At 41.9% G+C, this 22,909-nt stretch overlaps 1 protein-coding gene across 2 annotated transcripts in view; it reads right to left on the bottom strand.

Annotated features, from left to right (window-relative positions):
* bicc1a (BicC family RNA binding protein 1a) overlaps positions 1–22,909 on the bottom strand; it is a 63,867-nt gene that overhangs the window by 15,703 nt on the left and 25,255 nt on the right. For both annotated transcript variants that reach the window (XM_008280414.1, XM_008280415.1), the window contains exons 3-9: positions 19,433–19,502; positions 15,808–15,887; positions 14,721–14,879; positions 13,141–13,194; positions 7,621–7,803; positions 4,430–4,681; positions 1,722–1,853 (exon numbers count right to left, since the gene is read on the bottom strand). In XM_008280414.1, the coding sequence (XP_008278636.1) occupies positions 1,722–1,853; positions 4,430–4,681; positions 7,621–7,803; positions 13,141–13,194; positions 14,721–14,879; positions 15,808–15,887; positions 19,433–19,502 (930 nt within the window). The remainder of the gene's footprint in view (positions 1–1,721; positions 1,854–4,429; positions 4,682–7,620; positions 7,804–13,140; positions 13,195–14,720; positions 14,880–15,807; positions 15,888–19,432; positions 19,503–22,909) is intronic.

The following is a 22,909-nucleotide window of genomic DNA, read 5'->3' as shown; positions in this document are numbered from 1 at the left end:
ACAGGAAACAAATAGAGAAACAAATTCAAAATGCCAGTCTCACCTGTCTGACGTGACGAAAAGTACACAGAGCGACTTCCAGTCAGAACCTGTCTCCACGTAGTGAAACTAATTTGTGTTGATTCACCAGTGTAAATGTGCACAACTCCCTTGTTTTGAAGATACTCAAATGAGTGCTGCTGCTGTCTGATGCTGCATGGTTTAAGAAACTCAGAGAAAAACACTCCTACAAACATCTGGAACGTCACTCGTGCACACCTATCTGTTAATGCTACTGCATGTAGCTGAGGTTTGTGCCATGTTGAAAGTGATACGGAAATGCTACTAGATCCGACCTGGTAAGCTCACCATGATGACTTTTCACAGTAAATAAATCAGTGTTTTTATTCAGACATGAAGCCGATAGGTTAAGACGCCGTCAGTTAGTGGAAAGGAGTGGGAGCCTGAAATGGGGTTTATAAAATAGGAAACCCAACACCAAGTTCTCACTATGCCTCTTAACATAAACTTTGCCAGGTACAGGTGACAATTCCAAGTAAAGAATGCACATAGATGAATGTTTTTTTCTATACACAAAACTTTTAATGCCACTAAAAATACTCATTAAGCATGACTCTGGATGCACAGTCAAACTGATTCAGACGCTTCCTTATATTAACTTGAGACTAAGGCTCATTTTCACAAATATGCATTGAGTCTAGGTCTAGACTGAAACATATTTTCAATGGAGATCATTGAATTTTTCTTCTAGTCCAGGACTAGGCTCATCCCTGCCTTGGAAACGGGCTGTATGAGTATATAGTCATGCTAGCAGCTCTGTGAAGATGTACTTAGGAACAGTGTTTTTTCAGGGTAAACCCTAATATGAGAATTTTAATGTGCTCCGAGTGGCATTGACATAATGGTTATAGCCACATGTGTCCATAATGGGTCCTCAATGTGGAGGCTGCAAACGCTTGGTAACTGGCAGTACGTACAAAGCTAAGAGTATGGATGAGTCAAGGTTGATGGGAACGTCATTTGTTTTTGAGAAATGTGAGTTTTACGCATTTTAAAAGTCGACATTAAACCATGCACTGCAAACCAACTCAATGCAGTGATATATATAGTTTCTCTATAGAAATAAAAACGCCACTTTTCTTTAACACTGTTTCCAAAATGATTATGTAGACGACATATTAGCAGGATTTGAGTTTGTTGGTCAAAGATTTTCATCCAGCAAAAGCAGCAAATTCATATTTTCCCTTCATCATGACCTACTGAATGTTTTCAAACTGTAATCTTGTGTTCTTTCCAAAATATTGAAATAAAACATTGTCTTTATCAGTGCTTTCTGACTATAATACGGTAACATTATGCTGTAGTACAATTGCTGACGATATAAAAAAGACTTAACTGTCAAAAACGGCACCTGCATAACCATTTTGAACACATAACCTCGAGGGGAACATGAGAGTCTGAACCAAATCTAAATCCATTCCTTTGATGGATTGCCATGAAACCACTAATTTGAAGTTTGTGGTAACAGGACAGGAAAAGTCAGGGGATCACTAAAGTCATTAGGATTCATCATCTGGTCATTATGAATGTCTGCACTAAGTTTTATGACAATCCATCTGGTATTTGTTGAGATATTTCAGTTCTCTATAGTCATGTTACCAGCATGGTTAAAACTCCCCGAAAACTTTCTGTGTTACGTGAGTGTAGGCTTGATGTCATACCTTGCTGGGCTGCTTTGGCTTTGGCTTGATACTGATGAAGACATCCAGCTGCTCCATGAGCGCTGTGATACACTGCGGCTCCACCTCGATGTCCTCTTTAATGTCAAACATTAACACCAGAGGCAAACAGCCCTGCGGAGAAAACACAAACATAAACACATATCTGCAACAAACTCTTGTTTTCTTACGTCGGCTGCAGGCTGACATCTTCCAAAACCTTGCTGGTGCATCTGTGTCCCTGCAATGTAGGTCATTTCTCACTATGGTTGTAAATTTTCCTTTATACTATACCATTTGTAGACCAACAAGTTAGTCGCACCAATAAATACAAGATTCACTGCTGGATTCATCCCACACAGAGCTTGGGAAATTCCGCCAAGAGCAATCTGTTTTGCATGATCACCACCGCAAGCACCACAGACATCTATATTTTGGGCTGAGAACTGGACAGCGCTCCTATTGTGAGTGGGTGTAATTAGCAGCAGAGTATAGAGCCAGGCTGGCTCTGACAGGGCCTGAGATTGGAGCTGTAATCTACAGTCTGGCTGGAAGAGGCCAAATCACACAGTAGACTACTGCGGGCAGGACTCCTCTCCCCCTCCTGTACGCTCACTCTGCTTTCAGGGACTCACCTATTCCCCTTGTTTTCCTTCTCAAGATCCTCTCCGATCCCCTGCTTTCTACGCTTCTCCTCTCTTCTCTAAATCGTCTTTCATTAATCAATTTTTTTTTTCACTCTCTCACAAAGTGAGGCAGTAAAGAGGCTCCTTCTTGTGTGTCCTGTTTCCACACCAAGAGAAAGTCATGTTTAGTCACTGGAACAACTTTGGCATTTGCTAAATGTCTCTGGGGCCAACTGGGAGACCGCAGACAAAGAGAAGGCAGCTCCGGCAGAATTACTGCCCCACATTATGGATCTCCGAGCAGAAAGCCAAAGCTGTTTACAGCCCAGATATCTTATACACACCAGCTCAGCAGGAGGCTCCGAGCCAGCAGCGATTAAACAGCCATTACTTTTACACATTTTTGAAACAGACTCCTGATTATATTCCTAAGTAATTTAGATAAGAGTAGCCTCAGCGGTCGCAGGCAGCAAGACAAGAATGACCGCTGAGCATACTTAACCAAAAGAAATTTAAATATGAGGTGCTACCCTTGGTCCAAAACACTAATGCGAACATGGCAATCTCTGAATTACAGACACTGGTTGAATGCCAACCAACCGCGCATGCAGGCCAAACCATTGTCATTAACATCCATACGGATTCTGCCTATGGACAGGACATCAGGAACTCAAGCCAAACTAATGCAAATATCCATTTTGCATGTAGGTATGCAGCAGCTATAAATCACACAGGCTAACCTTGAATCAGCTACGGATTCTTGTTTATCTCATATGGACATTTCAGCAGTGAGCGGAGCCAAGCAAATCCATCCCAAGGCTATTCAAAACCCCCAAGGCAATCATGGTTTATTTCTTAACCCCTATCTTTAAAAACCCACGCATCATTCACACATACCAAGATAATGTTAATGAAACAGTGACATCTATTATAGCTACCACACAGTATGTGGAGTCTGTGTATGTAGGGATTACGTTGCCAATGTCAAATCTTAATCCTCCGAACCCCAAAACTCGACGGCAAGTTTGGAAGCAGTGTTATTTTTTTGAAGAAAATCCTTAAAATTACACCATTTATCAAAACAAGAAACTGTAAAAACAGTAAGACTTGACAGATGTGCACCTTTCTAATCACGTGTGACAGTTTTGTAAGGAAAAACAATCTAATCTAAACTAAATGTTTAATCAGAATCACTTTATTCCACATAAATTTGGCAAAAATAAACCCAGATTCTGCTAAAAGAAAAAAACCCAGAAGCCCATACTGAAGTGACTTTTCAGCTCAGCTAGGTTGAACTGCAGACTGTGTTAACGCAAAGCAGGAAGCAGAAAAGTACATAAAGAACCGAAAAACTTAAACTTAAGTATTAAAATATCTAAAGTATGTAAAGTCACCCTTCTTAGTATTGGGGAAACTTGTGGGACCTTAGACAAATGTTTTACAGGTAATTTAAGTTTTTTTTTTTTAATTTTTGAGAAATAAATAGTGAAAGAAATTCCACTTTTTTATGCTTTAAAACAGTTTTTAATTGTAATCTTTTAACTATTACTGTTAAAGCACAATAAATAGATATTAATCAATATGTTAACTGCTTTAAAAAAAACAGGCCAAACTTAAATACTGTTCACATTAAAAAACAGGAGTTTTACAAACAGCAAATCATTCTTTTTACAAGTTTGACCATAAAATTAAACTATTTCTGCAAAATAAATCAAAGAAATTGAACCTTAGTTTTGTTTTTGTTTTTTTCTTGCACTAACTTTACACTTTTTCTTTTGGAGCTGTTGTAACGGTGAACTTTCTCCACTGTGGGATCAGTAAAGTTTATCTTTATCTTCATAACTGTGTCACAGAAGACATTTTTAAGTTCTCTCTACCTACAGCCAAGGTTGTGCTGTTTCCACAGAGGTGCAGGATTTTATAGCGCAGTGAATAAAATGAGCCCACAGTGAGTTAAAATGTGATTGAAGCAAGAAAACACCTAAAAAAAGCTGCTTGGGGTTCAGAGGGTTAACCACAAGACAAAGCAGTTTAAAATCATTCTTTTCAACCGATGGACGTCAATAAAGCCAACAGGGTACGCACCATGAGGTACTGCCGTGCCAGACAGACGGATTCAATGGTGCCCTGAATGTAGACTGTGGATTTCTTCTGGGGGCTGTTGGGGTCTGGGAAGTGGATCTGGGCTCCCGTCCTTTGGGTGATGTGCTTGATGTTGCTGCCGTTGCGTCCCTTCATGAAGAGGTGGTGTTGTGGTGCGATGTCCAGGTGGGTGGTGACTGAGATGGTGCTTGCCAAGCTACCGGCCAGGTGCTCCAACAACAGAGCCGTGCCTCTCTGGGTAGACAAGGGGGACAAAGGTGCTTATATTATATCGACATATAAAGAAAAACATCAATTATTTTTTACAAGAGACTACATTCCTTCTGGAGACCTGCGGAGTCTCACAGAACCGGTTTGAGCTGTGCTGCTAACATCACGACGACGATATTAACATGCTGATGCTGAGCAGGTGTTCACCACCTTTAACAGAGGATGGTGCTATTTGCATGATAACTAAAAACCTTTGAGCTGCCAGTGCTTCAAATAATGACAATTTTCTTATTAATACATCACAGATAATTGATTATCATTTATTATCACTTTAAATTGCTTCAATCAACAGAACAAAACCCAAAGATTCTTATAAAAGCAGTAAATCCTCCTACTGGAGAAGCTGGAACCAGGAAATGTTTGGCATTTGTGCTTGAATAATAAACCCATATTTCTGTCAATCAAGTAATCAATTCATCTTTTGCCAGCATTCATTTTGTGTGAGCTGTAGAATGAAAAGTGTGAGAGAAAGGTTCGTCATCTCGTTTTGGATGCATGCTAACTGTAAGAGGAGATGCTGGATGTGCGTATGAGTAAATTCAACCAACAATGAAATGAAAAATATTCAACATAATTTAAAAGATAAACAGAAACTCATGTAAAAAAAGAAAGTCATTTAAAAAAAAGAAGAAGCTAAAACAACATTTCATTCTGAGTAATATCCAGACCACATTAGAACCTAATTGGTGAACAAGCAGAGCAGTGGAGCTTTGCTGCTCGAATTCCCAGAGAAAACACCAGCGCTCTCTCTATAACCAATGGAAACTATTGTCTTTTCCATCGCATCTGCTGGCAAAGTTGAACAGTCTCATTCCTCGCTGTCTCTGCAAGCCATCACTTGGCCCAGTAAAGTAAGTCATTTCCAGTGAGCAACAGGAATCCACACACTGTGGCCAGCATAAGACAACAATCCACAGCGGTTTTGGCAATTCTTGAAGGTGTTCCAAGGGTCTCACACCACCGCACAACATTGCACACATATTCCTCTGATCCTCTAGCCTTTGTCTGGCACGCTTCCCGGTCCCGACTGACCCCTAAGACCTACCACAAACTCAGGGGCAGCGTTTTTTTTTGCGCATGCATACATTTACTGTACACGGAGCACAGGAATTTGTGGGGAAGCAGACGAGCATGTAAATATAAATATAAATGAACAAGCAGACATGAATAAACACACAAAGAGATGCGTATAATGCAAATGTAGCTGGAAAAGTGAAATGAGCTCCTTATTGTCAAACTGAGGCTTGGTAGAGAGAAAAAAAAGTGAGTTGGTGGATGTGATTTGTTGGCAGAGGTAATGAGAAAACTCCTTGGCAGGCTTAAACGAGCCACAGCTCAGATGCCCGTTGAGGAAATGCATCTGTGTGAGTGTACAGATATATATAAATATACAGTATGATTATGATCATACTGCAGAAGGGGGGAAAAACAGAAAAACTCCAAGACCACTTTAAAATAAAAGTAAAACTCAGGGGAGACTTCTGGACTTGCTGGTACAGTAGTAGGGTCAGTGTGTCTCCCCTCCAGTGGAGACCTGAACCAGCAGCCTCCAGTTGGAGCGACCAAACATCTCTCAGCACTCTCTTGCCCCCGTGGTGCTGAAAGTAATGAAGCGGTTTATACGAGAAAAGTGAGGAACTCTGTCAGTGTTGGTGGGCCTTGACATGTAGCTCAGGAAACCTTATTTTGGTCTGTGGCTCGCCGTCTAAACGGGTGGAGAATAACTCAAAAAAATGCAACACTAAAATGACTGACAAGGAATGCAGAGGTCAGGGTTCAGTTAGCTATTGGAGCCTCTTTAACCCCCTGAAAACCAAAAAAACCCCGGCGGGTTTAAGAGGCATGCTGTCTTTACAAAATTTTGCAAAAATAATTACACCATTTATCAAAAGCAGAAACTGTGGAAGCAGAAAGAATTGCTGGATTTCGAACTTTCTGGTGGTCCTTGAACTACTCATTTGTGACATTCCGATGGGAAACTTGAGCAAATCTAAGCTTTAAATCTGGATAGTTCATCAAAAACACATGATTCAACATGTCTCATTTGAAATTAAATAGTTTATTTTAACCAGATTATGTATAAAAACAAAATATTCTGCACTCTTTGGCGCAAATGTGAAGCGACTTGGCTGCGACCGACAGTTAGGCGACAAAAACTTCAGGGACAGTTTGGCTGAACTCGACTGAACTGCAGGCTGTGCAGAAAACAGAAAAGGATGGAAAACTGTATGTAGCACAAAATCTGTGGTATGTAGGGTCACCATCTTTTCCCCAGAAACTCCTGTGGGCACTTGGAAAAATGTTGCACATGTTGATTTCAGGTTTTTACAATTTTTTTGAAAAATAAGCATCAACTTTGGTGTTTTCTGTTTTTTAAATTTATAGCATTATAACTGCACAGAAAACATGTTTGAGTTCTCTCTGTGCTGTTTCCATAGCAGTGCAGGAGTTTATTAAGCAGTGAAAAATGAACCCACAATAAGTAAAAATGTGACAGGAGCAAAGAAAACGCCCAGAAACTGGTTGCAGGTTCAATGGATCAATCACGACCCACACTGGCTGTTTGGTCTGTCTATATTTTCCCTTGGGAAACTTGGACTATAACATAATTGATATTGCCATTACAATCAGGAAACATCACTGAGAAGGAAATTAGAGCATCAGTGATGAGTCATTTCTGAAGCAAACCAGCCAAACAGTCGCTGGTTCCAACCTGTTGAACATGAACATTCACAGCTTTCCTTTTTTTTGTATTTATTATGTTTGCAAACTCAGTGTGTTTTGGTTTTGGAACATTTGCCAGAAAAAACAACTTGTCGATGCCACCTTGGGCTGCAGTTTTGTTACCGGCAAGTTTTAAAAAAGAAGCACACAGCTCTCCAACACCGCAGGACTCTCCTCACCTTGACTGCGTTGGCGTTGTTCTGTGAGCCGCGAACAACACCGGTGGCCCTATAGAGGCGCGTCGGAGGCTTGAAGGAGACGGTGAGGTTGTAGGTCTGCGAGATGTGCTGCACAGTCGGGGAGCTGGGGTCGGACTGCATGATGGCCGGAAGCTCGAAAGACAGCACAAGAGGTAGCAGCTCCTTTAAATAGAGAGAAAGAAGGAGTGGAAATGTTGTTATGAACACGTGAAACACTGTGATGAAAGTTATGCATAGTTGGATAGCTTGTGCTGTTATGGCTGCTGCATGAAGAAATAAATAAAACGTGTCAACCTGGACACTGTATGAGCACAATGTAGTGTTATTCAGACACCAAGGAAAAGGGTGATTTCTTTACTTATTGCAGATTTATGTGAACTGACACACAGACATAACAACCCTTCCTTTAGCAGAAGGTGGCAGAACTTGGCATGTAAATCTGTCAGCTTGGATAAATCCACAGAAAGTGATCAAAAGAAGGTAAGCGGTGCCAGCAATAATAGCCATCCTTTGTTACACGAAGTATCCTGCAGTGCGCTGGGGCGGCGGTTATCGCACCGTTTCGTCATTTTAAACATTTGGGTTAGAATTTTGCAAAAACATCAGTGCTCTATTTCCTGCTCCTTCTCGTGCATTAATTTCAAGTCACCGAATGAAACCGCAGGACCAGCAACGCGAATCAGCTCGTGTCATTTGTATTGCAGCCGTCATTCAGACAAAATAGATTGTGACGGGGAGGCTCCACTCCATGCATACACATGCTTATGCATGCATGAGAGAGATCACGAGAGAAATCACAGGCACACACCCATACACAGACAACCTAATGGGAATGTACACGCAGAAAGAGAACGAACACACACACACACACATACACACAGTTATCCAAACACTGACTCTTGGGCTGTGCGCCACTATGGTTTTGGCTGCCAGTGAAGGGCAAGCAGCATGAATTGCTCTGACCAAAGAAATGCATCCCTGATCAGTCCCATATGCGTTCAGCCTTACATTTATATCACGTTTCAGCACTCGCTCTCCGAGGGCTCGAGAAATTTAGGTCAGCACAGAGGGAAATGCAAGAGAGGACAAGCAGAGCAGCAGGAGTCAGGCGCTGAATGAAGAATAGACTGATTTTTATGGTGGAGCTGACTTCAGCTTTTTTTTTTTCTTTTCTTTTAAAAAAAAGGTCTACCTGGCAAATATGAGTTTCACATGTATTCAATCAGAAAGGCCAGTTTAGAGGACTCAGTTCTCCTGACGTGAGGGTGAGAGATGAAGAAAAATGAAAATATCTTGAAGGTAAAGCGACTGGCCAGACCTTTCATCACCTGCCTGTTGGCTCCGTCTCTGAAAGCTGCTAGAAATCCCCCAAGAATCCATCACCTCAACAACTGGCTTTTTACAGACTCAAACGGATCTCCACCCAAGAAGGCCTCCGAAATACAGTAGGCCTTGTTAAGTCCACTGTCTCAGTGCTGAAGGGACATTACATGCACCGCTAATGCAGCTAAAGCAGAAAGCACAACACAGTCACTTCTGTTTTTTATGAAAGCTGGGGGAGGATGTGGTGTGAAGCCCACCCAGAAGACACTGAGACATTGTAGGACTGGCAACCTCAACAGCAGGGGGTCAAGGAACTGAGGTAACCCCTGTTCTCTTGCATTATCGTCCATTGCCTCAGTTTCAACACAAATTCCTCTCATTTCTCTGTTCAAAGAAAGAACAGTTTCATATTTTGAGCAATGCACTGTTTTTTAATTTTTTTGAGCTAAAGATCAATAACACTTGCATAAGTGTCTGTTCAATATGAAACTGGGGCCAGTAGGCAAATAGCTGAAGTTAGCAGTAGTATTACAAGTTAAAATGATTTTTACATTCCCATTGCTCCATGTCAACAGCACCACCATGGCTAGAAGTAGAAGAAACTTCTGTGCAGTAAAACTAAGAAAAAAGCAAAGCTGCATCTCTTTGTTATTCATTTTACAAAAATCTAATATTTCCAAGTGTCCACAGGGTTTACTAGTGGGAAAAAAAATGGTGGCTCCACATGCATTTCATGTTACTGCTTACATCTTGAATTTGTTTGGATGCTTGTCTGCTATCTGCTCTGTGTAAACACAGCCTGCAGTTCAGCCCAGTTCAACAGAAAACCCCCAGATTTGTTTTTTTTGTCGCGTGACTGTTGGTTACAGTCACTGTAGCTAGAATTACAGATTTACAGATTTACGTGCAAAAATTTTAAAAAGATATATGTATTTTTGGTAAATTTGTAAATGAGACCCGTAAAACAAAGTGATTTTGTTGAAATGTGATGATTTAAAGCTTAGATTCGGTTCAGTTTGCCAGAGGAATTTCATGTCACAGTTCAATGACTTTCAGAAAGCTGAAAATCTTTCAGTTTTTACGGTTTCTGGCTCTGATAAATGGTACAGTTATAGTGAGTTTTTCTTAATGATAACTTGCCTTACAAGCTCATAGGAAGGATTTAGGAAGCCTCACTTTTGGTGAGAGCCACGCAAGCAGTTTAATCTTTTGGCTCAGACTTCAGCCTGAGTACACACAAAAAATAATCGTCTCAACTAACTTTCAGCAAAAAAAATGTATTTATTTCTCAAAATGGTGAACAATCCTGTAAAGCAAGTTCTGTGTTTGTTAAAATTCCTCATTCATTACTTCAAAGACTGAAATAACATTCACTAGTCCTGACGTTTCAGCAGCATACACAGATATTTGGGTATTCCAGAGTTAGGCAAGTATCAAGGTCTGGTTCCATTCAGCGACGCCAAGCTGACAGAGAATGGCTCCCTTTTTATCCGCCCCAATTTTCTGCTGACAATCTTTGCGGTTCCCTGCAGCTTACGTTATAAACCCCTTTGTACAACACTGTTATGGTTAGGTTTGATTATTGGTTTTTTTCATCCATAGAAAAAAAAAAAAAAAAAAAGTAGATGATCCAGGTTGTGCCTTGTTGCTAAAGAAAACACCCACTGATCACGGAGAGGTACGGCCGTTCCAACATTTGCCGGCACAGCACTGCACAAATATCCAAGCATGAGCTTCGCTTTCTGTCTTTCTCTCCATCACACACTTCACTCACTCGGTCATTCTACACATGCAAACACAGCCGTGTTAGTTTTGGTCCGTCCACGGCGGAGGAACGTGTTCACTGTAGACAACTGCTGCGGTGTTGAAATACAGCAAAAGTTCAGACATGTAGCAGTTCACATGAGCACAGAGGCCCTCTGCCCACAGAGCAGAAGCTGGAGGTTGGGCTTCCAGTCAGACTGAAACTGAAGATGCAGAAGAGGCTAGGAAATGGTTTGGAGGATGGCTGGCCAAAGGGATTGAGGGTCACGCTTGTATTTTACAATTGTTCTAGGGAAGTGGTCTGGGAATAAGCGAGGAATGGTGCTTGTGGCTTAGAGGAAGTGTTGAAACTGTGCCTCGAGTGCAGAATTACCTACTGTAACCCTGGAGGCTCCTCCACTGCGGGGATTAGATAGGGAACATGACTGCCTCAAGTTTGATGCTTCCTTTCTGTATTTATGAAGTAACTGCCTAAGTGATGCATCCAGGAGTCAATCAGTAAATTGCACCAGGAGTTCAGACTAACTATAGCGCAGGCAGGGCTGTAAAAATAAACTGCGGTAGCTAGTGGTGCTAACAGGATGACAAGAGCAGTCTGCATGTTTAATATTTATACAGGGTTTTATTAAACGCTTCAAATCCTTGAATTAATCCCGATCACTGCTCTTGCACTCACTACAGTTAAGCAGCATTTAAAAAAAAAAAAAAAAAAAAGATTCGCAAAGTGGCATGCATTGGTGAGCCTCGTGATTTTATGTGCAAAAGTTCAATCCAGCTGAACTGTGTGCAAAGTAGGGATGCACGATGTTGGAAAAAGAAAAACTGATACTGTAAAAATGTAGTTTTTCTGCTGCATATTTACACTGCAAACTGAAAAAATAAAGGTACTAGCACTTGATTAACTGCTTAGAAATTACTCATGATTCTAGAATGATTGGGGCAATTTTGTTGGGGCATTAATGAATTAAAAAATGGTAATTATTGTTGTTGATAATAATTAATTCTTGCTACTTTTTACTGTGAAGGCTTCTTTTCGGTGCAAACTGGACTGTTTCTCATATGGTGCAACATCAGAAACAGTCTTTTGCGATGGATGGCATTCTGATCTGGCTTTGCACTCATCATGCAGAGACGTGTGGTGCTGATTTCAATAGTCAAACATATCAGTCGCATTGCTTCATGTAGCTGCAACAATTGCAAGACACTGTCTACAAAGTACCTATTTCAATATCATCCCTTCTGCAGCTATTTCCAAATAACTGACTCGGGCTGCACAATTATGCCCAAAAATATGATCACAATTATTTTTAACAACATTGAAGTCATGATCAGCCAGGGATATTAACTGATTTGAGAGAGAAATTATATTTATTGCACTTTCACATTTAAATAAACACAGCACAGCTTTCACTTTCATGTTGTGCTACATTCCTGCTAATGTACAAATCTGCATAAATAATCTTTACCTGAATTCAGAGCATCTCTCAGAGCTAAAAATAAATAAAAACGTTCCCAAAATGCTTCAGCTGCACACACAGACGTCCATCTTCACACTCAATTACTCATTTACTGCATCTCGAATGGGTGTGTGACCAAATCACATACTTTAAAAAGAGTGAAATAAGGAGTTTTAATGTCAGATTTACAAGTTAAAACCAAGCGGCTTTTTGTTTTTTTCACACAGACTGTTTTCCACGAGCAAAGTTTTAAACGTCAATATCGCCGTCGATCACGCTAATTTAATTGTGAAAAGCAAAAAGGCATGACCACGATTAATATTAGATTAATTATACGACCCTATAACTGACGCCGCTTTTCTTTTTACAGCTAAATCTCTCTCGTCAGTGTTTCTCTCCGTTTTCCTCCCTTGTTTTTGCTGTTGCACACGAGGAGCCTGCACGTCAACAAACTCTGTGTCCGTTTATCCAAGAACCCTTAAATCAGAGTAAATTATGTTCCCTTGTACATTAGTCATGGAAAAAGAGAACCATGTGAGCTTTCTTTTTGCATCAAGCCGCAACAAAAGTTCTTCCTTGAAGCGTTTGATTTGATTTGCCATAATATACATGGGAGAAAGTGCGGTGTGACTGTTGCACATGGCAGCGCCGACACTGAAACAATCTGTGGCAAGTTTATCTCAGTCTGCAACACGGGGAAAGGATAATGTGCAACATAAAATACAAAACTAATCTCATGAATGAAACACGATGTGCTGATGTTTCCGTGTTTGGTTTTTACTGTAGTTTGCAACTGAAAATGGTCGACGCTGAAATCAGCTGTCAGAAATGTACACAGTCACTACACGAAGGTCAAAAGTACAAACTCACAAATCTGCAGGGAATGAGCGTTTGATAGTCAAAACTCTGGGTGGAGTATCCCTTTAAGAACAAACGTGGACGAGTTCCAACTTACCCTTATTTTTACTCGAGCCGCCTCCACCCCTCCTGGCTGCCCCGCGATGGACACCTGTTCACAATAAAAAGTAACATATGTAAATCAGCTAGCCAGTTCAGGCCCGATCCAAGATAAACACTGGCTCAGATATATTGCATAGAGTTGCACGTAATTTCAATGGCGAGAGCTAAACGTAAGAGAAAAAAAACTGTGAAAACAGCAAAAGTTTAAACCTCAAGCTTAATCATTTTTGTAACATATTTGCAGGGAACGCTTGGAGCCACATCGTTACTGTGAAGACGGCTTGGAATTAATCACACTTACACGAGGGATGTGAGTCGCTGTGATTGCAATAAATAGCCTCTACCGTTTAGGCAACTGGTTTTTTTAACACAACCGCCGAGATGACAGGTCAGATTAAGTTAATTTACACAGTAATGAAAAAGGTGATAAATAGCCTCATTAGATTTCTCCTCTCTCATCCTTTTCCCTCTTTCAAAAGCAACACTGTGGAGTAAACAAAGGCCTGATTAACAGAGCGCTACTGCTTCAGAACAAATACAAACCTATTTTGGGGGGCTTTTTATTTATACAGAAACAATTAAATCAGCACAAAGCAGGTCAGTGTGGCTCATCTTTGGCCCCCAGCGTTACCACATGAACATAAACACACGTGTTGTACATGTATGCACACACAGCAGGGCGGTACAAACAATTACATATTTCAACCTGAAAACCGCTGTTAAGCCTCACGTTAGCACAGCCTTGCTGAAGGTGCCTCCAATAATGTCCTGAATCCCAGCAGCTCCACTGAGACTTAAAGGTAAGCTGCCACTTCATTGATTTTCACAGTTATCTATATCTGCTTATCAACACCACTGCACTTGTCAATATGCACGCTATCTTAAAGGCTCCGGAAAGCTTTTGAAAAAAGGCAGCTTAAGGGGTCTTGGGCCTAAGAGGAGTCTCTTGCTACTTATCAGCCTCCACTTGCATCATCCGAGGAGGACTGGAGGAGGCCGTGAGATACGGAGCGCTGAGAGGGGAAGTTTAATGGTGTACATACACAGTGTGTAAAAACCACACTGTGCAAAAACCCACAGAGATAAGGATGAAGTCAGCGGACCTTCTAAAATAAATGAACTTGTCAGTGCTTTTCATACACAGGTGTACAGTGGAGCAGCCGGCAGAGATACATATCTAATGCTCCGCCTGGCAGTGTGCTCCCCTGAACTCCTCATACTACACTTTAATGGTAATTACAAGCGGATCCTACCGCTCTTCTACTGAGTCCAGCCAAAACACACCAGCTTCCTCTGGGCTGGCCAATCAAAACATCAAACTGGACCAACCCTCCTGCAACCTGTCCACTCTGAGACCCCGTGACAGTTCGTAAATGAACCGGAGGACTGCGTGCGCAGATCAAAGAGCTGTTTAGAACCTGACACCTACCAACCCGCCACTGAAGAAAATCAACTGTGGAGAGGCTGACGACAGGAAACACTCGAGGCAGCAGAATGCAAACCTCAAAGCAATTCTCGGGGTGCGGCGAGGTGTTACAGGACATTAAAGTAAAAATCATTTGATGAGGCTCGAACCTGGTTGCTTTTCTCCGCCTGGTTGTTCCTGTTGGAGTCGGGGAAATGGATGTGGCACCCCGTCTCCTCCATCACCCTCTTGATGTTGTTGCCGCCTTTGCCGATGACGTGGGAGTGCTCTGTGTGGGAAACGTCCATCTTCAGAGTCACCCTGTTGCTCTGATGAGCAAAAAGAGAGAGAGTGGAGGGGTGAAATGAAAACATGTTTGTACAGTATCTCAGTAGGTAAGGTAATCATGGGGATGTGTAATAGAAAAATCACTGCTGTAGTGAACTGAGCGCCCCACGGGAAACGCAGCTATCTACATACAGAGCAGTTAATAGCGTCCCTGAGGCTCGATGGTGTATCCAACAGAAGCATCCAGCTCTCTCCATAACCCCTGATCATATCAGATTTGTCTTTTTTATGGCTTCGTAACATTTTAATATGCATAAATCACCATGACACTGATTTCCACTCTGCTCCTGTGATTGTAAATCCTGGTTCACTGAAACTCCAGAGCAACATCTGTCTCCTCTGCACTATCTAAACAGTCACAAGACCCCAAATTTACAATTTCCCTTCCTTTAAGCACTTTCACATGCTGCAGTCATTTAGAGAAAAGAAACGAGCAACAAAATATGCAGTATATTAAAAAATGAATCCAATTATCAAATAACTCGGCTGCATCTGCCAGAAAAATAAAAGCCTTTTCGTGACAAAACCATATGAAAAGCTATAAACAGAACCGATCCCGTGCTGCTCTTCTGTGTGTGGCTGCCCGAGTTGCACAGATGACTTCCTGCCTCCAGGGGGGGCTACAGCGCCGACGGCCAGGTATGTGATTTCTTAGTGTTGCCATGGCAACGAAGCCTGCATGCACACACACACTGCAATCCATGACAGGCTTGAGACGCGAGTATCTGGTTTGATTACTGACAAGTTCTCCTACAATGCTGTGTGCAATCTGTCATTTGGACAGCAGGAGAGCTGAGGGGGAATAGATTCAGTGCAACTTAATACAAGGAAAGGTTGAGAAACATACAGAGTAGGGAGAGCAGAGAATTACACATGAAGCGTCAACGTGATATAAAGTGTTTATTGTACCTTTGTGTCGAGGACAGACATAATTCTGTCTTTGGCTTCCCTCACGTTCTCCCTCTTTCCACACACCTTGATATGTGGATCTGTAGGGGGAAAAAAAAAAGGCAACAGCGAACATTAAAAGTGGGAGAAACTGAGGATGTGTTTTATGTCTGTGGACGTTCACTGTGATGATAAAGGGCAGCGACAGAATGTGAAGATGAGACACAAGTTAAACCCATTTAACCAAACATGGCACAACAGTCTGCATTTGTCAACAAATTACAGCGCATCAGAGAAAAGCTCTGCGACAGTAATTGCCGCTTTGATATCTGCCGAGTCTCATTTAAGTCGGCGGGCGAACCAGCCTGCTCCAGAGATAGGGAGGGGGGTTTCGTCTCTGTGGAATTATATTCAGGCGATCCATCAGCCTGTAGAGCCCACAGATGTGCTGGAGATAATTGTGGCCTCGACAGAAGACGCTCACCTTGTTTTCTTGATTTCTAACTGCAAAATTGCATTACAACTATTTATCTTCCTCCTTTCTCAAACACTTTGAACAAATGCGGTTTGCTCAGATTCAAGAAACAACAGGACACCAGTTAGAAACAGAATTCTAACGTCCTAATTTTCTGTGTAAACACACTCGCAGGACACGCACTGAAAGTCATGCAAGGAAAGGTCGCAATAACTTGAGTAAACTGCGCTCCTAGAGGCCTCCAGGGCTTCTAAATAGCCCAGTTAAAACAACCAAACACTGCATACCTAAACCATTCAAAGCTAATGCTTGCGTCTATGCAGAGTTGGGTAAGCCTACATCTGGCTCTGCGGCGTGCCGGACCCCTGGAGAATGCAAATGCAAAAACACGTGAACGCACGCACATATTCAAAATGTGCACACACACACACACACGTACTACACACCCACGGTCCATCGCCCCTGTGTTAACTGTACTGAGCAGCAGGAAGTCCACTAAGCCCCCTTCCAGGAATACCCCTCCCCATATGCACACACACACACACACACACACTTACAGCATCAGATGTACAGTGTAGCCTTCAGACGGGACTCACTGGAGCAGATATATTGTTACAAAGTCATCGGGACCATGCATGCATAGTTAGACTTTTTAGAAGCTCAGGAGTGAAAAACCTCCAACAGGTCAGTTCATTTAGTGTTTTTGTCTAACTGCAGTCCTGCTACATCACACGAGGGAATAACAACAGCTTAAGAACTATGCAAAAAAAAAAAAGCCTGAGATGGGAAAACAAAAGAAAAAAGAGCACAAAGAGCGGTCAGGGAGCTATCGCAGCCTCAGCACTGCTTTCAGGAAATTTTCCCATCATTGAGCTGTTGCTATGAACAAAGGAAATCTCTCAACTTCCTCCTGCGGCGCCGACTGCAGCCGTTAGAGGGAGTATGGCTCTTCCAGTGTGTCCCCCCCCCTCCCGCTCCAACCTGCACACAGCACATCTGGCAAACATTAGCCGGCCTAAACGAGTGTTGCAGTCGTGATGTAGAACACCCCCGCATTTTTGAAGTGGAGTCTGCTCTGTGCTTTTTCTTTTTTTTTCTTTTTCGGGTGATTGATTGTGGAATAAAAAATGAACACCTTAAGTCCTAATTTGGCACACGCAACACCTATAAAAACAAACAAAAACAAGAGCGGGCTCGCAGCTGCAAAATAGCGAGTGTTTTCAGTCGCACGGATTTTACACAGTTCCACTTGACAGAGAGAAAACCTTTTGACCCAGAGCTTTCTGCTGGCAAAGCCAAAGCATTTTTTCCAACTAAGGACTGCATTTAAAAAAAAAAAAAACAAAACACACAAATGAAGAGTATTAAGTCCCTTTGGCTTGGGGGTTTCTCATTCAAAACATCTGCAGAAATGTTGAAACACACAATTGGAGTCAACTAGAAGTAATAATGAGATGATTATCACAGAAAAGCAAAGCCTTAAATGTCAAAGCTTTAGAATTAAAACACGTTTAAAAACCTAAAGACCATCCCACAGTGCTGACCACTTAAATTGCAGCAAAGGCCCGCCTCGTGCATGAGCGATATAGGTCCCGGCTGTATTAAATCACTGACAGTGTGCTGATGAAAGCTTGGCCCGGAGGCTAACAACTGGCCTTATCACACTTATGCAGGTGGCAGAGATGTGTAGCTGCAGGTGATAAATGAAACAGAGGAGCTGGCATTTTGATGGAGTGTGGCCCCGCATGCGAAGAGGTTACAAACATACAAGTCCGCTCACATCTGCTGCTGTCCCGCTGAGTGTAAACCGATTCCAGACTGCACAACAGTGACGCAGAATTCCAAAAAAAAACAAACTAACACCCTTTAAAGACGATGATTTTTTTGAGATCAGGATGGCTGAAAATAATCCGCCGCGATGCCCCTCCGACAAAACAGCTTCGTCATGCGCTATTTTAAGGGTTCTGCGGGGGTCGCGTCCAGCGTTATGTGATGAGGGACGAATGGAATGTAGATCTGTGAGGCTTTAATCATCAGGTGATGCATCTTCAGTCTAATTGAAGCCCGCCTGATGTGTGATAGATGGACTTAAACTTAGCCATCTTGGCCCTTATCTGTCCTTCCAGTAATCCCGTGAGGTCATGTTGTTAAAGCACCACAGTCCCTCGTGTCTCTTCTCCCACAAATGTATTCGCTCATAACTGATTATCCAACATTCTTCCCCCCTCTCGGTTTATGCAACGCAGAGAGAAAATCTGACAGCCCACAAATCACGAACTTGAAATATTCTCGCTTCGTGCGCACGACATCCCTCCCAGGTGGAGGCAGGTTTTGTGAATGAACCGACACTTGGGGTGAATCGAGGGTTGTGTGTGTGTGAAGGACTTGCCAGGAGTTACAGTTGGTAAATTGTCCAGAGAGGGTGGGTTGGGGTGTTATGGGGGGTGTGAAAGATTCTGATGTAACCCCATCAACTGTTGTCTGTACGGAATGACGGAGGAAGTTACATAATATGGATGGATCGCACATCTGGCTTGAAGACGCACACCGGCAATTCTCCTGAGGAAAACAAAGTAGGCACAGCTACACCTACCCCTCAATCCCCGCCTCCCCTCCTCCTCCCCTCTCCTCCCTCCCGGAAGAGCTTTAAATAACCGTGATAATGTTTTATTGGTAACAGAGCAACTGGAACAACTCGGATAATAAACGCGTGAGCTTCGGTACAAGCAACTCCCACGCCTCCTCCTCCTCCTCCTCCACAGCAAAAACAAAAAAAAAGTCGCAAATTCCTCCGTGCAGATGAAGTTGTTGGCTTGTAAAGAATGGAAAACATGCAAGCTTTCATCTTTCTAAAGTGCTCAATTAACTTTCTGATAATGAACGCCGGTAAAACCTTGAAATACTTGCCCTCTCGTCCGTCTTGACTTTCCAGAGAACATATTTCTGGCTAATTCAACACTGACTCAACCCATCTTGGACAGGAACACAACTCAAGCTTAGAGTCGTTGGGACATATGTTAGAAATTACAGATCTTTATTTGAAATCAGATTTATACATTTCGTCCAGAAGAGACCACCAGCGAAAACTCAAGTCGCACATGACAACAGCAATGGAAGCAGTGCACGGAAGAGTCTGAATGTGAGATGTAAAAGGAAGAAAAAAATAGTCACCTTTTTTGGACTTTGCTCCGATTTTCAGTTTGGAGGGCCAGGCTATCTGCGTTTGGGTCTCATCCATGATCTGGGAAAGAGAGAAGGAAGTTGGGCATTAGCTTATCTGTTGGCAGATACTGTGAGTCGGCTGGAAAAAAACAAAAACACAATCCTGATTCTTGAGTCTTGACAGTCATCACTGCTTTGTTCTACAGCAACACCAGTTTGCAGCATATGTTATCATAATCATCAGCTAATATATATTAAATAATCACAGTTATTTCACATGTTAATATCAATATTGGTTGCAAAAACCGAGCATCCATTGGGCTTTAGTCAGGACCACTGCGTCTTCATGCGGATTTTGCTTCGCTTGGTGTGTGGACAGTTATCTCATATTGACTCTCATGCATTAGCAAACCCTGACTTTTTTATTTTTTAAGCACAAATACCTATAGAGGTTGCAAGTAATCAAGGAGATCAATGATTCATATCCGTAATTAATATGGATTTGCAACAAAAATGAAAAATCTCAGTGTTAAAATGTAGAAGAACATCAATGACAACAGAAAGCTTAGTTAAAAGGCCTATTATTTACTTAAGTTACACATATGTTTAAGTAAAAAAAGAGAACTTTTCAACATTTATCCTTGAGTATTAAAAAGCTATTGCTTGTGATTTATGACCAATCAGATCGTTCTGTTGGTGGGACATTGCTCAAGACCACAAAGCATCTACTACAGATAGAGAACGTCTATTTAAACTAATGTATTTTATCAGGTATGGATTTAAAAAAAAAACAAAAAAACGCACCCCTAATCAGAAGATCCAACAATCAGCTCGGCCGATAATCAGCTGACTCCTATCTTTTGTTTCCTTTAGAGAACTGTAGCAAGGACTTAAGAATAAACACAGACGAGTGGGGAAGAATATTAAAATCGCCTAAAAAGAAAATAATCTTAGGTTAAAGAACGGTCAGGGAGCGAAGCCAAAGGAGCTGTGATTAGGTTCAGTTTAAACATGTGTAGTGGCTCAAAACACAAATCCCTCCAGCTAACACCACGAAAACATAACAAAAAATGAATTAAACACTGAATATACTTGGATATGAGAGATGCTGATGACCATCTATACGGGGAGTCATCTGACAGGAACGTATCCATCAGAGGAGGAAAAAGCTACAGGCAGAGGAAGGAGCAGGTCAAGAGGCTTAAGTATTCCAATAACCGGAAATCTGTAACCTCCTGCCTTTTTGACCAGGAGGAAGCTCACCTTACTTGGCTTTCTTACTACAAACCCACTAACCAAACCCATCTGAACTGTGTGTCATGAGGAGCAGCTGATATTGAAAACAAGGGGAGGGAAAAAAAAAAAAAACGGTCAAACTTTCCAAAAAACGAGAAGCTGACGTTCTCCGTCTCTCCTCCTAATGCATTTGTCCTCGATGAGCTCTATCCTTGTTTTCACAAACGTCCTGCGGTCTTCTGTTTGTTTTAATACTTTCCAGGGGTTTGTGTGTTCGGGGTGGAGAAGATATGAATTTCTCAAAGTTCTGGAAGTTTCGGCCACGTGACCGAGCGCCCGAGGACCGCTCCGAGCCATTACATGAGCAGCGGCTGCCACTTAATATTCCTCGGTGGTCCGGTGCATTAAAGCCAATAAGCCACACGCTTGCAAGTCAGATGGGAGAGAAGGCGCATTAAGATTAATCAGCGCTCCCTAATAAATTAGATGCTCGGCTTAACAGCACCGCAATTCACGGGCGTCATTTTTAAATTATAATCTGCTATTTTTCAGTCAAGCTTGCATTCCTAACTGGTGCATGAATCAAAAAGGGAAGTGGCTAACCTCCTCCATATGCCTCTCTGGACGTTGCATGGCCTGTTTGGCATCCTGTACAACAAAAGCTGACAGCTTATCCGCTGCCAGTCTCACACACCTGTGAAACTGAGGCCTGATGCGTGCCTCGCTTTACTCTGCAGCTATATGCCGAATCCATGATGGTTGACTGGAAGCCTTTTCAAGCCTCACTGATTTTCTACATCCTATAATCACATATAAGAAAAAAATGGAGAGCCCGGACCAGCAACTCTGCCACTAGAAAGCTAAAAGTGAAGTGAAAAATGTAACCTCTATTAATCATTTGAACCCTAAAGCTCACAGGTGGGGTTGAAAGGCATGTTATTTTTTAACACCATTCATCAGAGCAAGGAACTGTACAAACAGAAGAATCATCAGAGTCTTAATTTTCAAACAGTCCTTGAACTAATCGCATGTGACTCGCAGTTTCATGTGGAGGAACGACTAAATCTAAGCTGAAAATTGGGACGTTTAATCAAAATCACTTTTTTTCAACACATCTTGTTTAGACGGCTAAACATAAAACCATTTGCAGAAACCAGACTCTGTGAAAATCAACAAATCCTGTGCTCTTTGGCATGGCCGAGAAGCCACGACTGACAAAAATTCAAGGACTTTTGGGCTGAACTGCAGGCTGTGTTTACACAGAGAGAAAAAAATGTAAGTAGTCAAACATCTATAGTATGCAGAGGCACCACTTTTCCATTATTTGTAATACTTACAGGCACGAAACGTTTGTAAAGTGAATAATCAAAGAAATTAAACTTCCATTTGTCTTATTTTATGATTTAGGGCGTTACAACCGTGTCACGCTGAGAGATTTTTGTTTGTGCTGCAGTGAGTGACAGGAACAAAACCTTCAGAGGGTTAAAGCACCTTTCCATCCCCAGTGCCAGCTGCGAGAGCTATTCTTCAACAACTCTTCCTTCAAAAGTGTCTGTTCTTCATCAAAACATGCCTTCCTCATAAAAACCCATAAAGCGGAACATTGCGAGCCAATAAAATCATTGCACAACACATTTGTACGACAAAATGCATCTTTATTGATGTTTTGCTACAATCCTCCTCCGCTCTCTCTAAAGCTCTTAATCCAAACTGCATATCTTTTGGAACTATTATTATCATCATCTAATGGCTGTGATGTCTCCTGCCTGCGGCTCTGTGTTTACTTCCAGTTCCACCTGAGTGAATCAGGGAGCCCAACAGAATTTCAGTATCATATTGTGCAATAAAAACGAAGCTAAATTCCTCTCAGATGATCTCCCTCAACTATTTTTAGACGGAATCCGCTTGTGGTACCATTAAAATGACCCAAAATAGTTTCAGCATTAGCATCCAGCCTGTTAATGATCACCCCATTTTTGTTCTCCATGCCTCCCCTCTGAAATAGTTTCACAAGTGTTGCAATAATATTATCAATCTATTCACTCAGAATGGTTTTACACGCAGTGAAATTCAAGCCCGAAACCAAAATCTGATGAGTTTTTTTTTTTTTCGTTACGGGGATTCATACTCGCTAGAGGCACAGGCAGGTCTAATCTCCAGCATGACACCCTCCCCACTGTCGTCTGGTATCTTTGAGAAAGGACAATAAATCACAAATACCCCTGCAGCTGAATGCAAACTTTTTCTTCA

The sequence above is a fragment of the Stegastes partitus genome, unplaced genomic scaffold, assembly GCF_000690725.1.
Source record: "Stegastes partitus isolate 25-593 unplaced genomic scaffold, Stegastes_partitus-1.0.2 Scaffold192, whole genome shotgun sequence".
In the NCBI taxonomy this organism is placed as follows: Eukaryota; Metazoa; Chordata; class Actinopteri; family Pomacentridae; genus Stegastes; species Stegastes partitus.
This window is presented reverse-complemented; position numbering and strand designations above follow the sequence as displayed.